Source organism: Talpa occidentalis, unplaced genomic scaffold (genome assembly GCF_014898055.3).
Source record: "Talpa occidentalis isolate TD23 unplaced genomic scaffold, MPIMG_talOcc4v2.1, whole genome shotgun sequence".
Lineage (NCBI taxonomy): Eukaryota > Metazoa > Chordata > Mammalia > Eulipotyphla > Talpidae > Talpa > Talpa occidentalis.
Genome location: NW_026555331.1, coordinates 29250876 through 29269833, shown reverse-complemented (window position 1 = coordinate 29269833; position 18958 = coordinate 29250876). Strand labels below are relative to the sequence as shown.

Below are 18958 nucleotides of genomic sequence, written 5' to 3'. Positions count from 1 at the left end.
AATGAATAAGGGGGCGCCCTGTCCCATGTACAAGCTCCTGGTGCTTCCAGTCTCATCTGCCCAAGGGTGCTTGAACAGAGATTCCATACTGAGTATTAAGCTGGTCGGGGTTCCCTGGTTTTCCAAAGCTGAACTTCTGAGATTCTGACCCCAGTGAAGCCTCTCTTGCCCCAGGTTCAGAGCTGCTTCCTCTGTATTTCCAGATACTTTCTCTAGCTGGAATCACTATGGTTGTTCAGTAGCCACAGGGCCTTCAGGAATGTGCCCTGATCAGCAAGTTCTGCAGTAAGAGGGAGGACTGGACTAGAGCAGGCCAATGTCTGCTGGAGCAACAGCTGACCCACAAACTCTGGAGGGCTTGGCCAGTGGCACAAACTGTCATATCAGTTGTGTTTTTTACTTACAAATAACTGAAACTGATTGGATAACTGAAAAGAAGCAAGAATGTATTGGAAATATATAGAGTGTTCAGACATGGAGGAAAGTTGAAAAACCAACTGGAAATGATTGAATAGGGCAGTAACGAAGGTATAGTCTCTTCAGGGTCCACTGTCAGCATAAGCCAGCTCCAACCATCCTCAGTCACTGTTGGAAGAGCGGATTCCCAGAAGACAGTCTCATCAGGCAGCTTTGGTTATGTACCTGTCCCTTGACTGAGCAGCTAATTTTTGGTAACAATGGCAGAAGGAGGGTAGGACCCAATCGTTGTTTTACCAAAAGAGGTGGGTAGGACCATGCGAAATGTGTATTACAGGAAGACTTCCCTGATGGCAAACTTGATCAGAGCGGGATGGTCCTCGAGCCCACCTGGATTTTTCAGGCAGAGGCTAAGTGTCGGCTTAGCCAATCCTGTAGAAAACTGATATTGTGACAGGTAGCACATACTCAAAAAGTTTTTTATTATAAAATTGGTGATAATCTCATTAAAGAAAGTTAGAAATCACAAGAAAATCTAGAGAAAGAATTTTAAACTTTAGAAAAGAGGGTTTTAAAAGTCATCTATAACACCATTATTTAGATAACTACCATTAATTTCTGAGTGTTGGATTCTTATTAACACAGTTGAGGACACGTTATATGTGCAATTTTGGATTTAATGCTGAAGGACCACTTAACAATCCAACAACTGCTGGGAGAGTGCCTTCATTAGCTAGTGCAGTGAATGGACTTGCCTTATAGCTGTCCTCTCTGATGGAAGAGGTAGAGGGGACCCTCTTCTGCCCACGGTTCCACCAACAGTGGGGACCAAACAAGCACTTTCCCCAGCCTGGAGAGTCACAAACACCTGCCCTTCCTCCCAGAGGAGTTTCTATCTGGACACCAGCCAAGGTGGATGGGAGACTCCACAGACAGAGTCCTGTGAAAGAAGGAGCCCCAGCTCATGGGAGAACCCACAGAAATGCCTTCTGTTTATATTTCAGTGAACAGTGACTGAGTATCATTCCTGTGGGTTTCCACAGATTCTGATGAATTTCTATGTTGTCCTTCTAACAGAAATAGATCATGTGCCCACCTCATCTTTAAAGGAGACAGCACCTTTGTTAAGTCACTTGAAATGTCAAGAAGAGTGATATCACCAGGAGAGTGGGAGAGTGGGAGAATCATATTTGAAATAAAGCTGTAAACATCTTAATAATGTGCCCTGTACAGACAGATGTGTGTGCTTCCATTTTAGAACCTGTATATTTAAGAATCTGAAACTGAGAGCTTGTTGTTTTAACCTTTGCTGACATTTGCTAAGGGATGGAATTCATGGTGATGAGTTCAGAAGTCTATCACTTGGACTAGAGAGACCTGTAAACTCCTGCAGTGAACTGTCAGGAAAGAGTAGGCTATGTTCCTATTAACAGACTCCTCTCCTCAGAACTGGGCAGAATCATTCTGTTAAGACCAGCATTTGTCCACAGAGGAGGGTGATTCATTTCTGTTTTTCCACACATTTCATGTGACTCAAGGGGCCGGTCTCCCACTTGAGTACCTCCAAGGAAATTTCTTTTCTTTACTAAGACACTTCATTTGCACAGGAAGGGGGCTGTAGTCAGTTGGGGTGCTAGTTTTGGCCAAGGGATCTACAAGGGACTTTAACATAGGGGGCTCATACTGCTTTGCTTGCTTACTATCAGGAATCATAAGTTTCTTTATTTCCCCACATTTCTTATTATTGTTCTTCAGGAGTCTGCCCCAGCCCTCCTTTTTTCTCAATCTATTGCTTCTCTGAAGGATCTTATCATTCCCAAGGTTCCAACTCCTTTATTTGGAGGGTGGTTGAGGGATGACAGAAATCTCCATCTATCATCTACCTACCTACCTACCTACTTACCTACCTATGGAAATAGCTCTGGCTATAATTAGAGAATGGATTAGATAGGCCCAGAGTAGATATAGGGAGAAGGTGATCCCACTGGCTTCCCTCTTGCTATCCCATTAGCCATCACCCCCAGCCGAGACTTGGGTTGTCTGTCCTGCTTTCCTGCAGAAGACACCTCTACTGTTGTTCCCTTAAAATGTACCCTCAGGGTGGCTGTCAATCTTACCTTTGAACTTCTCTCAACAGAGAAGAAAATCAACGATTCTTCATTGTGCTCAAAATAAAGTTCAGACTCCTTAGCTGGCCTATGAGTCCCTTCAAACCTTGTCTCCTCCTGTATTACATCCAATCACTTGTCCTCAAGTGCCCTATGGTGGCTTAGTTCATAGGTTTGAGAGTTGGATAGCAGTTTGAGGGGAAGGGCTTAGAGGCGTAGGAAGCCCAGCCAAGGTTGAAGTGGAGCCAGAGACCCAGGATGTTGATCCAGCCGAGAGCGCAGGAGGCTGACATAAATGGGTATGTCAGGCAGCTGGTGTCCAGCGACTTTAAGATGCTGGCAATGAGAGTATCAAGGACCAACATTTTGGAAGCTCTTGGAAACAAAAGATAAATGACCAGACTTAGCTATAAGACCAGAGGTATAGTTTACTGTGAGGTGGTGCCTGAGGACAGGATCCTGAGCTTTGAGAGATGGGAGTTTAAGGATCCTGCCCCTAAAGAACTGAAGCTCCAAAATAGCCAGTACACCAACTAGTACAGAAATGGGTATAATTCAGATATTTGGGGGCTCAGAAGGTCAAGAACTAAGGCTGACTTGAGACTGACTTATTAAGAGGAACCATGGAAAAGTCCTTTATATTCTACCTATAAATAGGAGACAGAATGCATCCTAGATTATTAAAGGGCAAGGCTAAATGTCAAGCCAGAGCTAACAGTTGGAAAGGCATAGAGAAAGGAGCTGGATCGTTCCTTCATTCAGCCACATTAAGATCAACAAACATACACTCATGGGTGTGGTCAGACCTCAGGGATACACAAGTAAAAATCACTCAAAGTTAGCCTCATGAACTCCAAAAAACTGTGATTACTTGGGGGACACATCCACGTTTAAGGTGAATGAAAACTAAACAGCTGTGTGGTTTTCAGAGCAGCTCTGTAACCCTAAGGAGGGTCTCCCGGAGACCATGACTGTGTACTGTTCACATGGCAACTGAAAGACTATGACATACTTAAAGGGTGGTGAGGTCACAGAACTCAAGCTTTAAAGTAGGTGAAGCATGTGTGCCTCATTTATTTTTAAAAGAAACTTCTGAGAAGAGCTTAGAACAATTTTTTTCCCCTGAGTGCCATTTCCCAAGGGTACTCACAGAAACAATAAGGTGTGACTGTAATGGCTGCACTGAGTTGTCTTTTGGATAGTGTTAGACGGGACATTAAGAAGGTGGACAGAGAATTGAGGCAATTGAGATGCATCGACGAATTTAGCACACGATGCCTGTGCGACCTATACATGCACCCCTACTGCTGCTGTGACTTGCACCCCTACCCGTACTGCCTGTGCTATTCGAAGCGCTGTTCCCGCTCTTGTGGCCTGTGCGATCTCTACCCGTGTTGCCTGTGTGATGTCAAGCTTTACTGTCTTCGACCATCTCTCAGAAGTTTGGAGAGGAAAGCCATTAGAGCCATAGAGGATGAAAAGAGAGAGCTTGCCAAGTAAAAGAACTTTTTAAGATGTTTATAGTTGGTGTATTAGCCTTCTAAGTTGGAGTAAGAGAGGGAGAGGTGACACTCGATATTTGAACAAAGATGAAAAGGGGCTGAGATAATGACTCTGGTGACTTAACAAAGATTTAAGAAAAGAAGAGCAAATGGGGCCATGATGGGAATTGTAAGATTCTCAAAAGACAATATAATGATGTCGATTGGCAAGGTTGTTGTTGGTTTATAGCAGGAATGCCAACATGATAAATAATGTGGCTTTAATGAGGGAAGGAAACAGGGGGTGTCATTAAAAAGCTATTGGAAGCGGCAAACTAAACATTTTTTCTGGTTATGAGTAAAGTGATTTGAGTATATTTGGGCTTACAGTAATGACTACAGGAGAAGTAATAATAATTGATCAAATCCTTAATGTTTGCCAGAGGCTTTAAGAGCAGGGGAGAAAATAACAGTAGAGCCATTTCCTTGGTTTTGTCGGGAAACCTTTCTCCCGCTCCCCAACTCCAGATAAAGACTTAAGATTCATCTGGAGTTTGGTCTCTTATGTGAGCTTTCCTGTTCAGCTCTAGTAAGAATTGTGCAAATAAACAGATCGGAGAATAACAGCTTCCAGAAGAGTTAAAAAGGTTTTAACCTGAACACTATTTAGTTTATATAGCTGTTGATTTATAATGTTGTACACCTAAAGCTAATGTTACTTCAACATTTCAATGTTACTTCAATATTTCAAGTAATAAAAGCCAAAAAATAGGTTTTAATTGAATTTTGGGTAATTTTAAATGTTACTTAAGAACTTTAAATTTGATTACATTTTCTCTTTTGGAGAAAGCTTTTCTAACTTTTTACATATGCCATAGAGCCTGTTGCTACTGATGAAAAAAATGTTTGAAAGCACGGGTTATAACATATAGAATATTGTTACAATATTATTACATTTATAAATATTATATGTAATCATACAGTTGTTTATGGTATATCCATACATCGGAATGATACGTTAAACATAAAAAAGATTATGAGTCATTTATATATTGATGTGTTAAGCACAAAAAGGAAGGTACAGAAAAACTAATATGCTGTTTCTTAAAAGATGGGTATGTAGATGTTATAGGACAATAGATGATAGATTTTTTTAATTGAAATGTATTTGACATGGAACACTGTAAGTCTAAGGTATACCACATGTTAATCTGATACATTATAATATTACCATTGTGGTGATAATTAGCACATTTATCATTTACATAATTCTCATTTCCTTTTAGCAGTTGGAATAATTAAATGCTAGTCACTCAGCAAGTTTGATGATTATAATACAATACTTTGTGTTCACTATACTTAGATCTCTAGGACTTATTACTTGTATGTTTGTACCCTTAAACAACATCTGTCTAGCCCTAATGAGATTAATAGATAATATAGGTAGATATATGATAGATGGGTGGGTGGATGGATGGATGGATGGATGGATAGTGGGGAGGTGAGAGAATGAGAGAGACACTTGACAACTGTGACAGTGACGTTTCCCTGGAAAAGGCAATAGGTCATAAGCCACTAAAGGTCAGGGGAGGGACCTCCCTCAATGACCTGGGATAGGGCTATCTCCTATATACTTATCTACACTCTCTTTGAACAAATTTTAATTTTTACTCCCTAGGTTATTAAGTTACAAAAATTGAACACATTGTGAATCAATGATTTTTTTTCTAAAGATTGGACCTGAATCAAGAGTCACTTCTATGCAGGTCTGTGACCACTCTTGATCCAAGTCCTTTCAACTTCTGTCTCCTGGCTGTCCCTGCAGTCAGGAGAGAATGCGGCTGCTTTTTATCTCCTGAACACCCTCCACCTCCTCTGGGAGGCCCTATTTCTTCATGTACAGAACACACAACTTCAAGCTTAATTCTTGACAGTGTGGTTTACAAGAAGTAATACTTTCTTTGGTGTGTGATACTTTTGCTGTTGGTGTCTGGGCTTTGGCTGATTTTTTTTTGTGCTGGCAACACAGTCCATTTTAGAAAGGCCTCCGGTTTACCCTGTTGTTTCTCCTCCCACACCCGCCTTCCCTTCACACCAACTTGTGAAACCCTCTTATGCTATATTTCTGACAGTTTGACATTTTACAACCCAGAAAGGCCTAGTGTCATTTACAAACCAAAATATTCGATTTTCCAGAATGTGGATGAAATGTTAAGCCCTGATCAAGCCCCGATCCCAGAGGACTACTACTGTCAACATTTTTCTTCCTGTGAAATGCCTTTTGTTCAACTGACTCCCAATCTATGACTAAATAGATGCAAAGAAATGTTGATTCAATTTTAAAAACAATCTTTGGTGTGGAACCCTACCCAGGGCTTTTTGAGGTTAGAAATCACATTTGCATGATTCTTTTTACCTTGTAAAGAATGCGAGCTGCTTGGTAAGGTGTGACATGGCCTTTCAGATGCCAGACTGTGTTGTCCAAGAGTTTTTCTGCTCTGTGTCTTTAGTTACTGGTAGGAAATCTTGGCTGACTATTCAGTTCTGGGCACAGAATTATGGTCAGAACTTCCATTGCTTGGCATGGTAGTCCCACTTTGTTTCTGTGGTTTTTTTTTCCTCCTTAATAAACTTTTCCTTATATCTATTTTTCTAAAAAAAAAAAAAAAAAAGAACTTCCATTGTTCACTGAATAGCTGCTTCAAAATAAACCTGCTGTCTTCTTTAGTGGAGACCCAAGAAAGCACTTGTGTTCTTTGCTATTTTGATATCCTCTTTTCCTTCCCAAATTACTTTGTGCACCCCAAGCATTAGCAGTTCCCCTGAGTCTTCCTCTTTGGAATTAGAGGGACCACATATCTGAATTTGTAAGCAGTCATACCACTAGTCTGTTAGGCTTGTAGCTGATTCATACACACTTCATGGGAAGTATGTCCTCTGTACTAAAGCAACAGACAGAAGCAAAAGCCAGCCCCTCCTCAGTCCAGTCCTCAGGAGTTTATTGTCTAACTAATGGTTCCCTGTTGTGCTCTGGTGCCTGGCAGGGCTCCTGGATCTGCAGGGTGTTCTGGGCTCGAGTTCTGCACCCTTAACTGGTACCTGGGAGTGAATCCTGACACTGGGCTTCTGTGCACTCACCTAAGTGTCTGTGGTGGATGAAGCTCAACAAGAAATTCCCCACACCAGGGGCACCATCTCCTTAAAACTTAAGAAACCTGCTTTCTCTTTCTTTTTACCCCTTCATGTTCTGAGTACGAGGTCTTCATTGAATTATTCTTCCTCAGTGAGGCTGATGATGGTCAGCCCTCATGGTGTGTTCTTTTTTTTTTTTTTTTTTTAAAGATTTGTTTATTTATGCATAGAAGAGCTGGGGTGCAGGCCAGAGATGGGGGGGGGTGAGAGGATTCAGCAGAGACAGAGTGGGGAGCAGAACAGGCAGATCTACTGAAATACACTACAGAGGGGAGCAGTGGGTGAGACAGGAGAGGTCTGCTGCGCCATGTGGGTTGCTCCCTGGCTGGGGATTGAACTCGTCCTGCAGGTAGCTTTATGGTGCTGCAACTTAGCCTCTTGTGCCAGCAGGGAGGCCTCCTCATGGTGAGTTCTTTGTGGGTTTAGCAGTGCCTGTTCAGATCTAAGGGTTATCTTGCCATTCCCCTATTCTCTGACCAAGAGTCAGGACATCCTTAATCCATGTGGAGCCCAGAGAGAGGAAACTGGGTGCTTGATGACTGGTGAAAGTTTGGCTTTCCCACAGATAGGAGAGATATCCCTAGTTTCCCTACAGGGGTGGAAGTGAACTGGGTCCCTTGGTGCCCTGTCATCATCATCTCTTAATATCCATAGGTCTGGGAGCCCAGTCACTGCGGGCCTGCTGGGTAGGAGTCACTGTCCATCTAGACCAAATCCAAGTCTATATTTGGCTTGACCTTAATGTTAGTGATACAGAGCTTGGCCTTTGGAGGTTTGAAGTCTCAAATTTAGGGGCCATCCAAGTAAGGTGGAGCCTGGAACAGCCTGATAAAGAGATTTATACTTTATTGAACAAAAACTATGTGCATTTAATGCTTGTAGCATCTTGGCCATTTTAGAGATGATGAAATGGATTCTCCCAACAATGCTTTTCATTGCTAGCTGGCAAGAGCGCAGGGCTTGAAGTCAGGATTACCTGAGTCTGCAGTCCATATGCTTAACTACCTGGTCAGTGGTTCTCAGGATGGCCTCAGGGCCCCAGGGGTAGCATCAACTGGCACTTGTTAGAAATGCAGGTTCTGGACTCCTCCTCAGACTTGGTGAATCAGAAGCTCTGGGAGGTGACCCAGCTACCTATGTGTTACCAAGCTCCCTGTATTGTGTCACTCTGCTCCTGCTGAGTCACATTGTTCTCCAGTATCATTCAAAACCCTGGAGGAGAGACACAAAGCAGGAAAAGAAGGAAAGAAGGAGAAGAAAGAAGAGAAAGGGAAAGATGGGCTGGGAAGCAAGATCCCACTTAATGGATCCTTGGAAGGGATCTAAATTAGGAAAAGAAATAAGGGACTCCAGCGACCATTGGAGGAATGTCTGCCTCCCTTTGCTCCTGGGAAGAGATGAGCTTCGTAACATCTCCATTACTCGTTCATCACATGGTGAACTTGATTTATATCTTTGTGAAGACGGTTGAATAGTCCTCATCATCATAGCTATGGGCAATATGTTGCACACTCAGGAGTGTGGTTGTGTATTCAGGTGAAATTCAGCTTCAATAGGGAGAAAAGGTGGCAGCCCAAAGGGAAAGATACAGGCTCCACTGTCACTCACTCCCCCAGATATCCTAAGAGGCTTTTGTAACAAACCAAAGAAGCTGATCTCCCTGTGTTTACTGTGGCTGTTTTCCCCTCATGACAACAAGTAGAGGGCACAACCTCCCTTTGCCCAGAACCCCAGGGACGTTGGAAAATCCCATGTGGTGTGATGGGTACCTTGCCAGGCAGGAGTCAAGTTGCAATTTGATGTGTAAAATGTGGCTCCTGCAACTTCTCCTAAACCCACACATCCCCACAGATAGCCTCTGACATAGAAGCAAAAGGAAGAAAAGTCAAGACTTTTAGGCAATTTGTTGAAGACCCACATGATGAGAGCCTTGAGCAGCTGCTGCAGGGGCAGAGTGACAGGCATAGAGGAAAAGAACCCATGCAATACAGTCCATGAAACTGTATGTGGGACTCGGGTTGCTTAGAGGAGGAGGTGGTCCTGGGACCCAGCTTTGGCCTACAAATCCAGCTCCCATACCCAACTCCTGTAGGTGGCAGGAGGGCTTTGGTGGAGTCAGCTGTGCAAATAGCCAGGCCCCTGGAAATCCTACTTGGAGTCCCTTCTTGGGGAGGCCCTCCCCTAACTTCAAGGCAGGATTTGATGTCTCTCATCTCTTGCTAGAAGGAAAAGCTTTGATTCTCAGCCCCCCACATACCCTGGGAGGTCCTTGAGAGTTCCACAGGGCACCCATTCTGCTCTGTGCTTCACTCTTGGCCTTGACTGTTCAAGCTTCAAGTCTGTGGCCCCTGCAGAGAGGCCGTGATGCATTTTCGTTCTCTACCCATTTGGGGAGACAGAGTGTTCCCCCCGCCCCCAGAGATAAAGAATTTAAATAAATCCAGTTTTCTTCCTTTGGCCTGTGGACACTCTGGCACACTCAGGCATGAAAGACATCTATGCCCTATGCCACCCACACATCTCCATGGGCTGAGGTGGAGTTGAGTAATTGTCACGGTCCTCTGGGTGCCTTACTAGTTGCGTCTGTCAACCTTTGTGTCTTCAAGGTTTGCATTCCATTTGATTATTTGTAACTAATTACTATCAGTCTTGGTTTGCACCCTTCATTACAAGAGCTCATACTGTTGATTAATCAACCATGCTAGGACTTATGAAGTGAAGAACAGAGATCCAAAGTGGTATGTATAGCATGACTTCATAAGAATACACACAAAACTCCAAATAGGCATGTAAAAACACACACATGGAAGAAGATCTAACACCAACTGTTAAATGTTACATAGGATTATGGGTATTTAAAAAATATTCTGTCTTTTCACTTGTTTGCATTTTGAGTTTCCTACAAAACTTTTTTTTCTCCAAAAAGTAAATGCATAAGAAATTCAACATAAAAAGAATCAATAACATATCTCAAACTAATCATCCAGTCATGAAGGCCATACTCCTCAAACTGAAAAATGTTCTAGAAGTCCCACATTCCCAGGCCTTCCTTTGGAGGCTAAGAGACTGAAGATGTACCAAGTGTGTGGTTTTGTTATTTTTTTTTAATGTCAAGGAATTTTTAAAAGACTATTTCAGAGCATTAGGTTATCTTTGGAATATCTGCCAACTAGAAAGAAAATGAAACTTGAGGAGGGCCAGTGCAAGTAGGGTTATTGTAAAGATTAAATGTGAAGTACCATAATAAATACTTTTCATTCATGAATTTAAGTCTCATATTAACCTTTGAGGTAGGTCCCTATAATGGTCCCTGTTTTACAGATGAGGAAACTGAGGCACAGAGGGGGTAAATAACTTGTTCACATGGCATAACCACGATTTGAACCTAAATGTTCTGGCGTCAGAGTCTGTGCTCTTAGCATTTTGCTTACTACCTTTCAATATTAGAGGTGATCAATTGTTAATATTACTATTATTATCAACTGCTGTTACTAAATATTCACACAGCAGGACTGCTGAGCAGCACCAAGAGAGTGCTATAGGAACCAAGGAGACCCTTATTTGCTTCTTTAGAAGCCATAGCCAGCCAGCTGGGGGTGCGTGTGTGTGTGTGTGTGTGTGTGTGTGTGTGTGTGTGCACGTGCTGATTTGTAGTACTTAACAATATTGATTGAAATATCCCTACTGTGATTGATTTCACGTTATCCAAATGAAGTCACTGGATGAAATGAAGGGAAGAGATGCACACAATCAGCCCTTGCAAGCTGGTAGGATCTGACCAGGACCCCACCAGGAGGGCCAGGCTGGGGCATCTGCCCTGTCATTTGTTGATGCAGCTTTCAGACGAGTCTGGTGATGGCCTAGTGGCAGCACAGTCCTGTGCAAGAGCAGGGCTGGGTTCAGAGGCTGACAGCCAGCTTTAAAATGCAGATTTTAAATGGAATCTTACTAGTCTGATTCCTTTTTTAAAGAGAGTTCTGAGTAGACATCTAATAGTAGTAATAGTCATGGTAAAAACCAGGGATTATAATGTACCCAACACAGAGCAAAGTAAAATATATAATCTCATCTAATCCTCAATCGCCCTAGTCCAATTTTACAGATGAGGAAACTGAACCAGAGATTAAGGAACCTGCCTAGTTTCCACAGCTAATAAGAGGATCAGTTGAGACCTAAATACAAAGAGAGAGATCTGAAAGCCCATGTATCCATGTGCTGTAAATTGAGGTTTACCTGTGGGAAACGCATTTTTTACTTCATATACTTGTAATATTTGACTTTTCCCAGTGACTAGTATTTACTTTTGCTATTTGAAAAAACAGAGGCCTCCCTGGTGGCGCAGCGGGTTGAGAGCAGTGCTGTGAAGCTGTCCGCAGTCTCTGCAGTGCAGGTTTGATCCCGGCTGGCCAGGGAGATACCCACATGGCGCGGCAGACCTCTCCTGCCTCTCCCGCTGCTCCCCTCAGCAGTGTATTTCAGTCAGTCTGCCTGTTCTGATTCCCACTCTGTCTCTGGTGACTCCTCTCACCTCTCACACATCTGGTCTGTACCCCGGTTCTTATATGCATAAATAAATAAATCTTTAGGGAAAAAAATAAAATAAAAAACCAGAGACCAGAATTTTGCCTCTTAAATAAATAATGCTTAAAGTTGTGTCTGAGTTCTGATGTCCAAGCTTTCTCCCCTCATCCTTTCCTTTTTCTAAATTCCAGACTGAGAAGAACAACAAATAGAATCCTGGCCTCTTCTTGCTGTAGCAGTAACATTTTAGGATCAGTGAACGTGTGTGGCTTTGAACCTGATCAAGTCAAAGTTCGAGTGAAGGACGGAAAGGTGTGCGTGTCAGCTGAGCGGGAGAACAGGTACGACTGCCTGGGATCGAAAAAATACAGCTACATGAACATCTGTAAAGAGTTCAGCCTGCCTCCATGTGTGGACGAGAAAGACGTAACATACTCCTACGGGCTCGGCAGCTGTGTCAAGATAGAGTCTCCTTGCTACCCTTGCTCTTCTCCCTGCAACCCTTGCAACCCCTGCAACCCCTGCAACCCCTGCAGCCCCTGTAGCCCCTGCAGCCCCTGCAGCCCATTGTGTGACCCTTGCAACCCCTGCTACCCATGTGGGAGCCGATTCTCCTGTAGGAAGATGATTTTGTAAAGCATAGGAAACCATGATTTAGGATTGGCCAACTCCTCCAGCCAGGCAGCTCTTCCAGTGTTTCTTGTCCCCTGTCCACGTCCCGTGTAATTCAAGTACATAGGAGACTAAATACATAAGTGCAATCCACTGCAGGTGTGTGTCTCTTGGTTTGATGTGCTGCAGAACACTAGCCCAGTCAGGGGTGTCAGGGAATTACTGGATGGGAAGGAAAGAGGAGATGGTGAGAGCAGCTCTCCTGTGGCTTCCTCTACCACCAAATTCCAGGAAAGATCCTTTTTCGGTGGGCGTCCATAGACCACCAAATGATGACCCAGGGAATGACCTAGGAAACCACATGGTCAAAGCAGAAATGGGGACTAGCTAGGGTTTGAAGATAAGTGCTTTTTCAAAGCTACTGCAGCAGGGAGCACTGAGTGACTCCCCAAGTGAAATGTGGTTGGGGTTTTTACTGAGGTATGATCAGAATACAAAGACATGGGGGGGGGGGCGTGCATACAGCTTGTCCACCTGCAACATTCCTGTGGGTAGGAAGGGAAGAGGAGGCGGGAGAGCTACTCTCCTGTGGCTTCCTCTACCACCAAATTCCAGGAAAGACCTTTTTTTGGTGGGCATCCCTAGACACAGGATATTTGGGGGGGAATGAACAGCTCTGGTTCAAGGTGGTTTGCAGCTTTCTCAGATTTACTTCAGCTACCTGGTTTCTGAATTCCCAAAACTTCTTTTAGGCACAGCAGCTCAGTTCTGAGTTCATGTGCAGAGAAGTACAACTTTCACAAAATGATAGCTGAGTTCACCCGCACTTGTGTCCTCATGGACATGCCCATGAGCCATTCTTGACTGTCAAGACAGGAGAGAGTGGTAGGGAAGCAGATGATGGGGAGGGATCGGAATGAGGACATGGCTGTTTCAGACCCGACTTTTAGAGGAAGATAAAACCTTTAGGTTTACACAGTCAAGTCTTTTCATTCATCTCAGCTGTGGGTTAAAGCAGTTCTCTGTCTTGGCTTCACATGGGAATCACTTGGGGAACTTTATATGGATGACAAATTAAAAAAAATGAAATTTTAGGGCCTCCCCTGGTGGTGCAGTGGTTGAAAGCCGGGCTGAGAAGCTGCCTGCAGCCTCTGCAGCGCCGGTTCGATCCCCGGCCCCTGGCAAGGGTCCCACATGGCCGCGCAGACCTCTCCTGCCGCCCGCTGCTCCCCTCAGCACTGTATTTTGTCGGTCTGCCTGTTCTGTTCCCCCTCTGGCTCTGGTGAATTCTCTCACCCTCCCACGCTTCTGACTGTCCCCAGCGCTTGTATAAATAAATAATGCTTAAAAAAAAAAAAAAGATGAAATTTTAAAAAGAAAAAACCAAAAATTTTTCTTAAAAAACAAAAAAATATTGATGCCTAGGTCCCATCTCCAGAGAGTCTAATATAACAATTGAGGTAAAGCCTGGGCATCAAAACTTTAAAAGCTTTCCCAGATAATTCACACATTTAGCTAACTCTGTCTGGAGTCTTAAGGCTCCCCCAGTCTTTTTTTTTTCTTTAAAATCTTCAAGTTCGGGCCTCCCCGGTGGCGCAGCGGTTGAGCGCTGGGTTGCGAAGCTGCGCGCGGCCTGTTCGATCCCCGGCTGCTCCCCGGCCACCGGAGGAGGGTCCCACATGGCGCGCAGACCTCTCCTGCCGCCCGCTGCTCCCCTCAGCAGTGTCCTTCGGTCCCTCTGCCTGCTCTGCTCCCCGCTCTGGCTCTGGTGAATTCTCTCACCCTCCCGCGCTTCTGACTATACCCAGTGCATGTATAAACAAAACAAACAAACAAACCAGCAAACAAATAAATAAAGCATGCCTCTAAAAAAAAAAAAAAAAAAAAAATAAAATCTTCAAGTTCAAGGTTAAAGAATATTGCTGATAGCAGACATTTTATTAACCACCAAGGGAAGCAATGCCCCCTCATGCAGGTGGTGAATAAAAAACATTGAATATTTCAAAAAAGGTATTACCTAGCAACAAGGTATAAATGATGTTTGTATGTACCAAATTGTAATTACTCTTATAAATATCTTGCCTGTGTTTTGGACACACGTCATAAATATCGTCTCTAAGTTACAAATTTTTTTAAATGATTTTTTTGAATAACAAGTTCTCCTGGAGCATTAATGGAATACTACGGGGGTATTGAAATGAGTAGGAATTTTGTCCTCTTTAGATTGCCATTCAGGCACTCCTGGCCAAATACTTCATTCTTTTATTCACCCACCTACCTACCTTCCTATCAGACTAGTAAGTCATTATCCAAACTGCCAGCCAGACTTTATCATTCTACATGCAAATGCTATGCTCTGACACAGGTATGGAGAGAAAAAAAATACCTCTTTTTCAAATGGCTTAGATTAAATTTAAGGGGGGTTGTCTTGTGGAGGGACTGGGGGAGCAAAGAGTGCCAAAGAAACTGAATTTACATGGGAAGGAGAAGCCAGAAAAGAGTTCCAGACAGGCCACAGACATTTCCATGGGATGCATTGTTGACATCACTGCCTCACTGGAGGGCAGAGGCTGCCCCTCGGGCTCAGATGCTAGCCTTAGGTGGGCTGCCAGGTCTGCTCACAATCCTCACAGGGAAAGTCTTGATAGAAGGCAAGTGTTTATTGAGCATCTGATATGAGCAAAACGAGGTGCCAGGAGCTGTTATCAATGAGAAGTCACTTTCCAGGAGCTTCTCACAAAAGAAGCTAGACTGACACTGTATTATAATTGTTGAGACACTAGTCAGTACAGTAGGCAATCAAACTAAATAGTATGGTGTGGATGCTGAGAGCCCTCCAACATCAGAGAACAAGTGTGGGAGGTGAAGCAAGCCAAAGAAGGAAGCAGAACCTGGGTGTGGACCTCCTCCGAGGTCTTGAGGAAAGGCACAGAGCAAGTCTTTTTCCATGAACCAGCTGGGTTTCCAAGAATGAGAAAGTTGATATAAAAGAAACATTCTTTCACTAGTTGGATGGATCCCTGGGCTCGGACAGCTTCATGGTGGCCTTCAATACACTTGCAGATCAGAATTCAAGCAAAACAGTCTACTCCATCTACCTGGGTAGAGACAAAATGGGGCGGGGGGGTTGGGGGGTAGGGTGGCCGGGAGGGCTGGTGGGGGGTGGTGACTCCTGAATGGGCAGAGGCAAGAAACTGGCCATGAGGGTAACTGAAAGATGAGAGGGGCTCTGAGCTACTTCACTGCCAGTATATTTATAAAGAATATACCACCTTCTCATAAATGTGCTTGGTAAATATAGATTTAAGCCTGGAGATGAAGATAATTACAGTGCTTAGTGAACATGAAATGCATACTAGAGCTGTTAAATAGCATCATAAATAAGGTTTCTCAGGTACAGGAAAAAGGGGAACCCACCCAATGGTTATTATGTATTGTCTGAGTGATATCTTTCAAACCTCAGGGAGTGAATTATTTTATAAAATGATATTAAAGATCCTCAGTTAACTGTTCTTCAGTCATTGCAAGCTAGTTTTATTTAGTGAATTGTTCATGTCCCCAGAACTAGTGGAATACATTAAATTTTAAATAATTTCAAATTTTCTCCCCTACATGGAAATTCTTTGTTTCTATGTCTGCCTCATTGCCTCTCTCTGTTCCCCACACCCTCTGCCTTCCTCTCCCATACAAACTCTATGAGTGTCACAGACTGAAAAATTATGGGATTATTTGATTTAGCCTTTTGACTGGAGACATTATGTTGAAAGTTAAAGTAAAATTGATATTGAAACCTATAACATAGGTTTGTAAAAAAAACAAAAAAACCAAAAAAGCAGTAAGGGGAGAAGGTTTTTCTACAAGCAAAGTTTGTAGGGTTTTTGGCATTTATCATAAAGTTTCCAATAGACTCCAAAATGCACCACATGACTTGCAATCATGGATGGAAGATGGATTCAAAAGCTACCCTTGGGGAGCAACTACTTTTGATGCTGACTCAGAAGCATTTCTTTCCAGTCTGGAAATCCAGTAAGTTTTGTTTTCTATTTCTAAAGTTATAAAACAAAACCCTAACTTAGGCCCTTGTATCCTGATGACTGTCTCCAATTTGACAATCATACTCAAGCAGTCACTTCCCTAACCAGCCCGAAGCCTTGTACCAATATGGGTCACACAAAGGTCAGCAGACCTGGTGAATGTAGCACTGTGCCTTGAAAGTTCACAAACCTGACCTCTGACAGGTGATGACGCTCATGATTCCAGGTCCCAGAGTGCGCTTCAGAGAATGTCAGTAACAAGAAAAGTCCTGGAGCTAGGATGCCAGAAAGGGTGGTAGAAATCGAGCATTCGCTTTTCCTAAGGCAACTGGTCTGCCACTTTAGAATCTCTTCTAGCAGGTCATCTTTCTCTGCACTATACAGAGCTCCCCCATGGCCTCTGCACAACCCCATGAAGTTGGAATAACTACTGCTCTTTGTAGAATAGAGGCTACTAACCGTCAGAATATCAGGAATTTCCAGCCTAGAAGGTTCTGGGGGATGATGTCCGCTCTTGTCAACTCAAACCTATAATAACTGCATTTTCACACACAATTAAGGAAAATGGTCTGAGAAATTTAGCCTGGCTCTCCTTTTCTTTACCGCGCCGAACCTTTCAAGTTTTACCGCAGTTTGAGATTTTTTTTGGTAAAACAACCATTTCTTTTTACACAGATGAATCTGAAGTTCAGAAATTCAGGCAGGACATGGTGGCTATGCTTGTCTTTTCACCATTTGGGGAGACACAAATGGATAGACTTATCTGGAGGCTTCTTCACTCACGATCTGGCACCTGGGCTGGGATGACTCCAGGGCTGGGCTGAGCTAACTTGGCCATCTGGTCTGATTTTAGATGAGAAGTTTGTGAGTGGTGTAGAAAAACGTCACAGTTTATTATTCATACAAAGAACTGCTATTACTGAACATAATAAAACATAAAAGAATCCCAGTATTCAGCATTAAAAATGTGTCCACGAATGGAACAAATGAAATTAATACTGCATTAGAAAATTACAGGAAATATGGTCACCAGGCCTGCAAAAACAACAGAGTCAGTCACACTTGGATAAGTTTGGCTCACTTTTTCCCCCACCCCCATATGTTTGAGTTATTGAAACCATTTTAATTGAAAATGGATCAAAGTTTAGTGTTGCTTCTGTAAATATGAGTATATTTCACAAATTTTTCTGGGACAGCCCAGGTTTCAAGCGACTATATCCTACTTTGGAAACAAGAGAATGGGGTCCCTGCATGTTGCCTGTGTGTAATCAGGGCCCCTTGGGGGAGGTGTTAAGGGGCCAGTACAGATCATTCAGATAACACCTGAGACAGCAATAGAACAAAAAGGTACAAGAACAGACAAGGTGTTTGAGCCAAACTGGCAGCTCTTGAAGATTCGTGCAAAGGCAGCAGGAAAGCAGGAGGCAGCGATTTGTCTGGGCAAAACAACCTGATAATAGATTAAGCAACTATGTTGGAAGAGGAAGCTGGTCTCCTTGAGTCAGCAGCTTAGTCACTCTCTGTACATCAGTGTCAGATATTTTCAGCCTCAGGGCCTGACAGGGGCTGCTGAGGTGGGCTTCTGCCACCTCCTAGGAAGGGGGTGGACTTTTGAAGGGGGGAGGCCTGGTCAATAAGTTCATTTGCTGAACTCTGCCTCTTGTTCATGTGAACCTGCTTGAGGACCTACACAATGGTTAGCCACTTGCAAGAAGTGTGATGGGATGCAGAAATGTCCAAAACCAAAATCATTGAGTTGTCATCCCAGTGAAGGAGACAGACATCAAAAGTGATAAGGTGTAATTCCACCTTTCAACGATTCCTATCAAGACAGAACCAAGTGCTGGGAGGCACACAGGACAGAACCACAAGGCAAGGACGTGGTTAGTGGGGTGACTTGGTGACATGGGGTCAGTCTCACACAAGTCTTCTAGTCCTTTTTCCCCTCAGTGGGTACATGACAGGAATAATAAGAAAATCTTCCTCTGAGTGTGTGCAAGGTCTTCTGAGAGGCACCCTTATCCTTCAAGCTTCCTTTTGCTTCTTCCCCTATTTTCTATTCAGGGACCTTCAGTATAGGCAGGAAACAGAGTACACTCAGCTGGGATTTTTTGCAAAGATTTTTAACAGAGGTGTGGGTGGCTTTCCACTAGTAAGGGATGCTGATGCTCAGCCACTACCGACAGAGGGAAGTTACTCTTGCATTTGACCTGCAGAAGCAGGGGAAGAAATGGTGTTACTGGTGCCCAGCTGAAAGTTGGAACCCTGGAACTGGTGCTGCTTAACAGGACTGTGGTGGTAGAAGTTTGCAGCTGCTTCCAGAGGGATTGCCCAGCAAGTGAGAATGACAGGAATACTGCCATGCCTGGCTTGACAATTAACATACATTCTGAGAAATGTGTCATTGAGTAACTTAGTCATTGTGTAAAGCACAGAGTGGACTTGCACAAACCTATGTGGCACCAGCTGCTATACAGCCAGGCCGTCTACACAGACCACTGCGTGTCTGTTGAACTGTTACAGGGCAGCCCCGATACAAAACGGGGTGCCTGACTGTGGGTCCTCACCCGCCCGCTTAAAAGGACTTATCAAT

General features: G+C 43.6%; 1 protein-coding gene across 1 annotated transcript; it reads left to right on the top strand.

Moving 5' to 3' along the window:
- The first annotated feature begins 3540 nt into the window (after positions 1 to 3540).
- On the top strand, positions 3541 to 12483 carry ODF1 (outer dense fiber of sperm tails 1). Its single transcript, XM_037501549.2, has 2 exons — positions 3541 to 4021; positions 11911 to 12483. The coding sequence occupies exons 1-2, from the start codon at positions 3699 to 3701 to the stop codon at positions 12353 to 12355; spliced, it is 768 nt and encodes a 255-aa protein (XP_037357446.1). The 5' UTR covers positions 3541 to 3698; the 3' UTR covers positions 12356 to 12483.
- The last annotated feature ends 6475 nt before the right edge of the window (positions 12484 to 18958 follow it).

Coding starts and splice junctions, on each gene's coding strand:
- ODF1 (XM_037501549.2), top strand. CDS start 3,699: ATGGCTGCACTGAGTTGTCTTTTGGATAGTGTTAGACGGGACATTAAG. Junction 4,022..11,910: donor GAAAAGAGAGAGCTTGCCAA/GTAAAAGAACTT, acceptor TCTAAATTCCAG/ACTGAGAAGAACAACAAATA.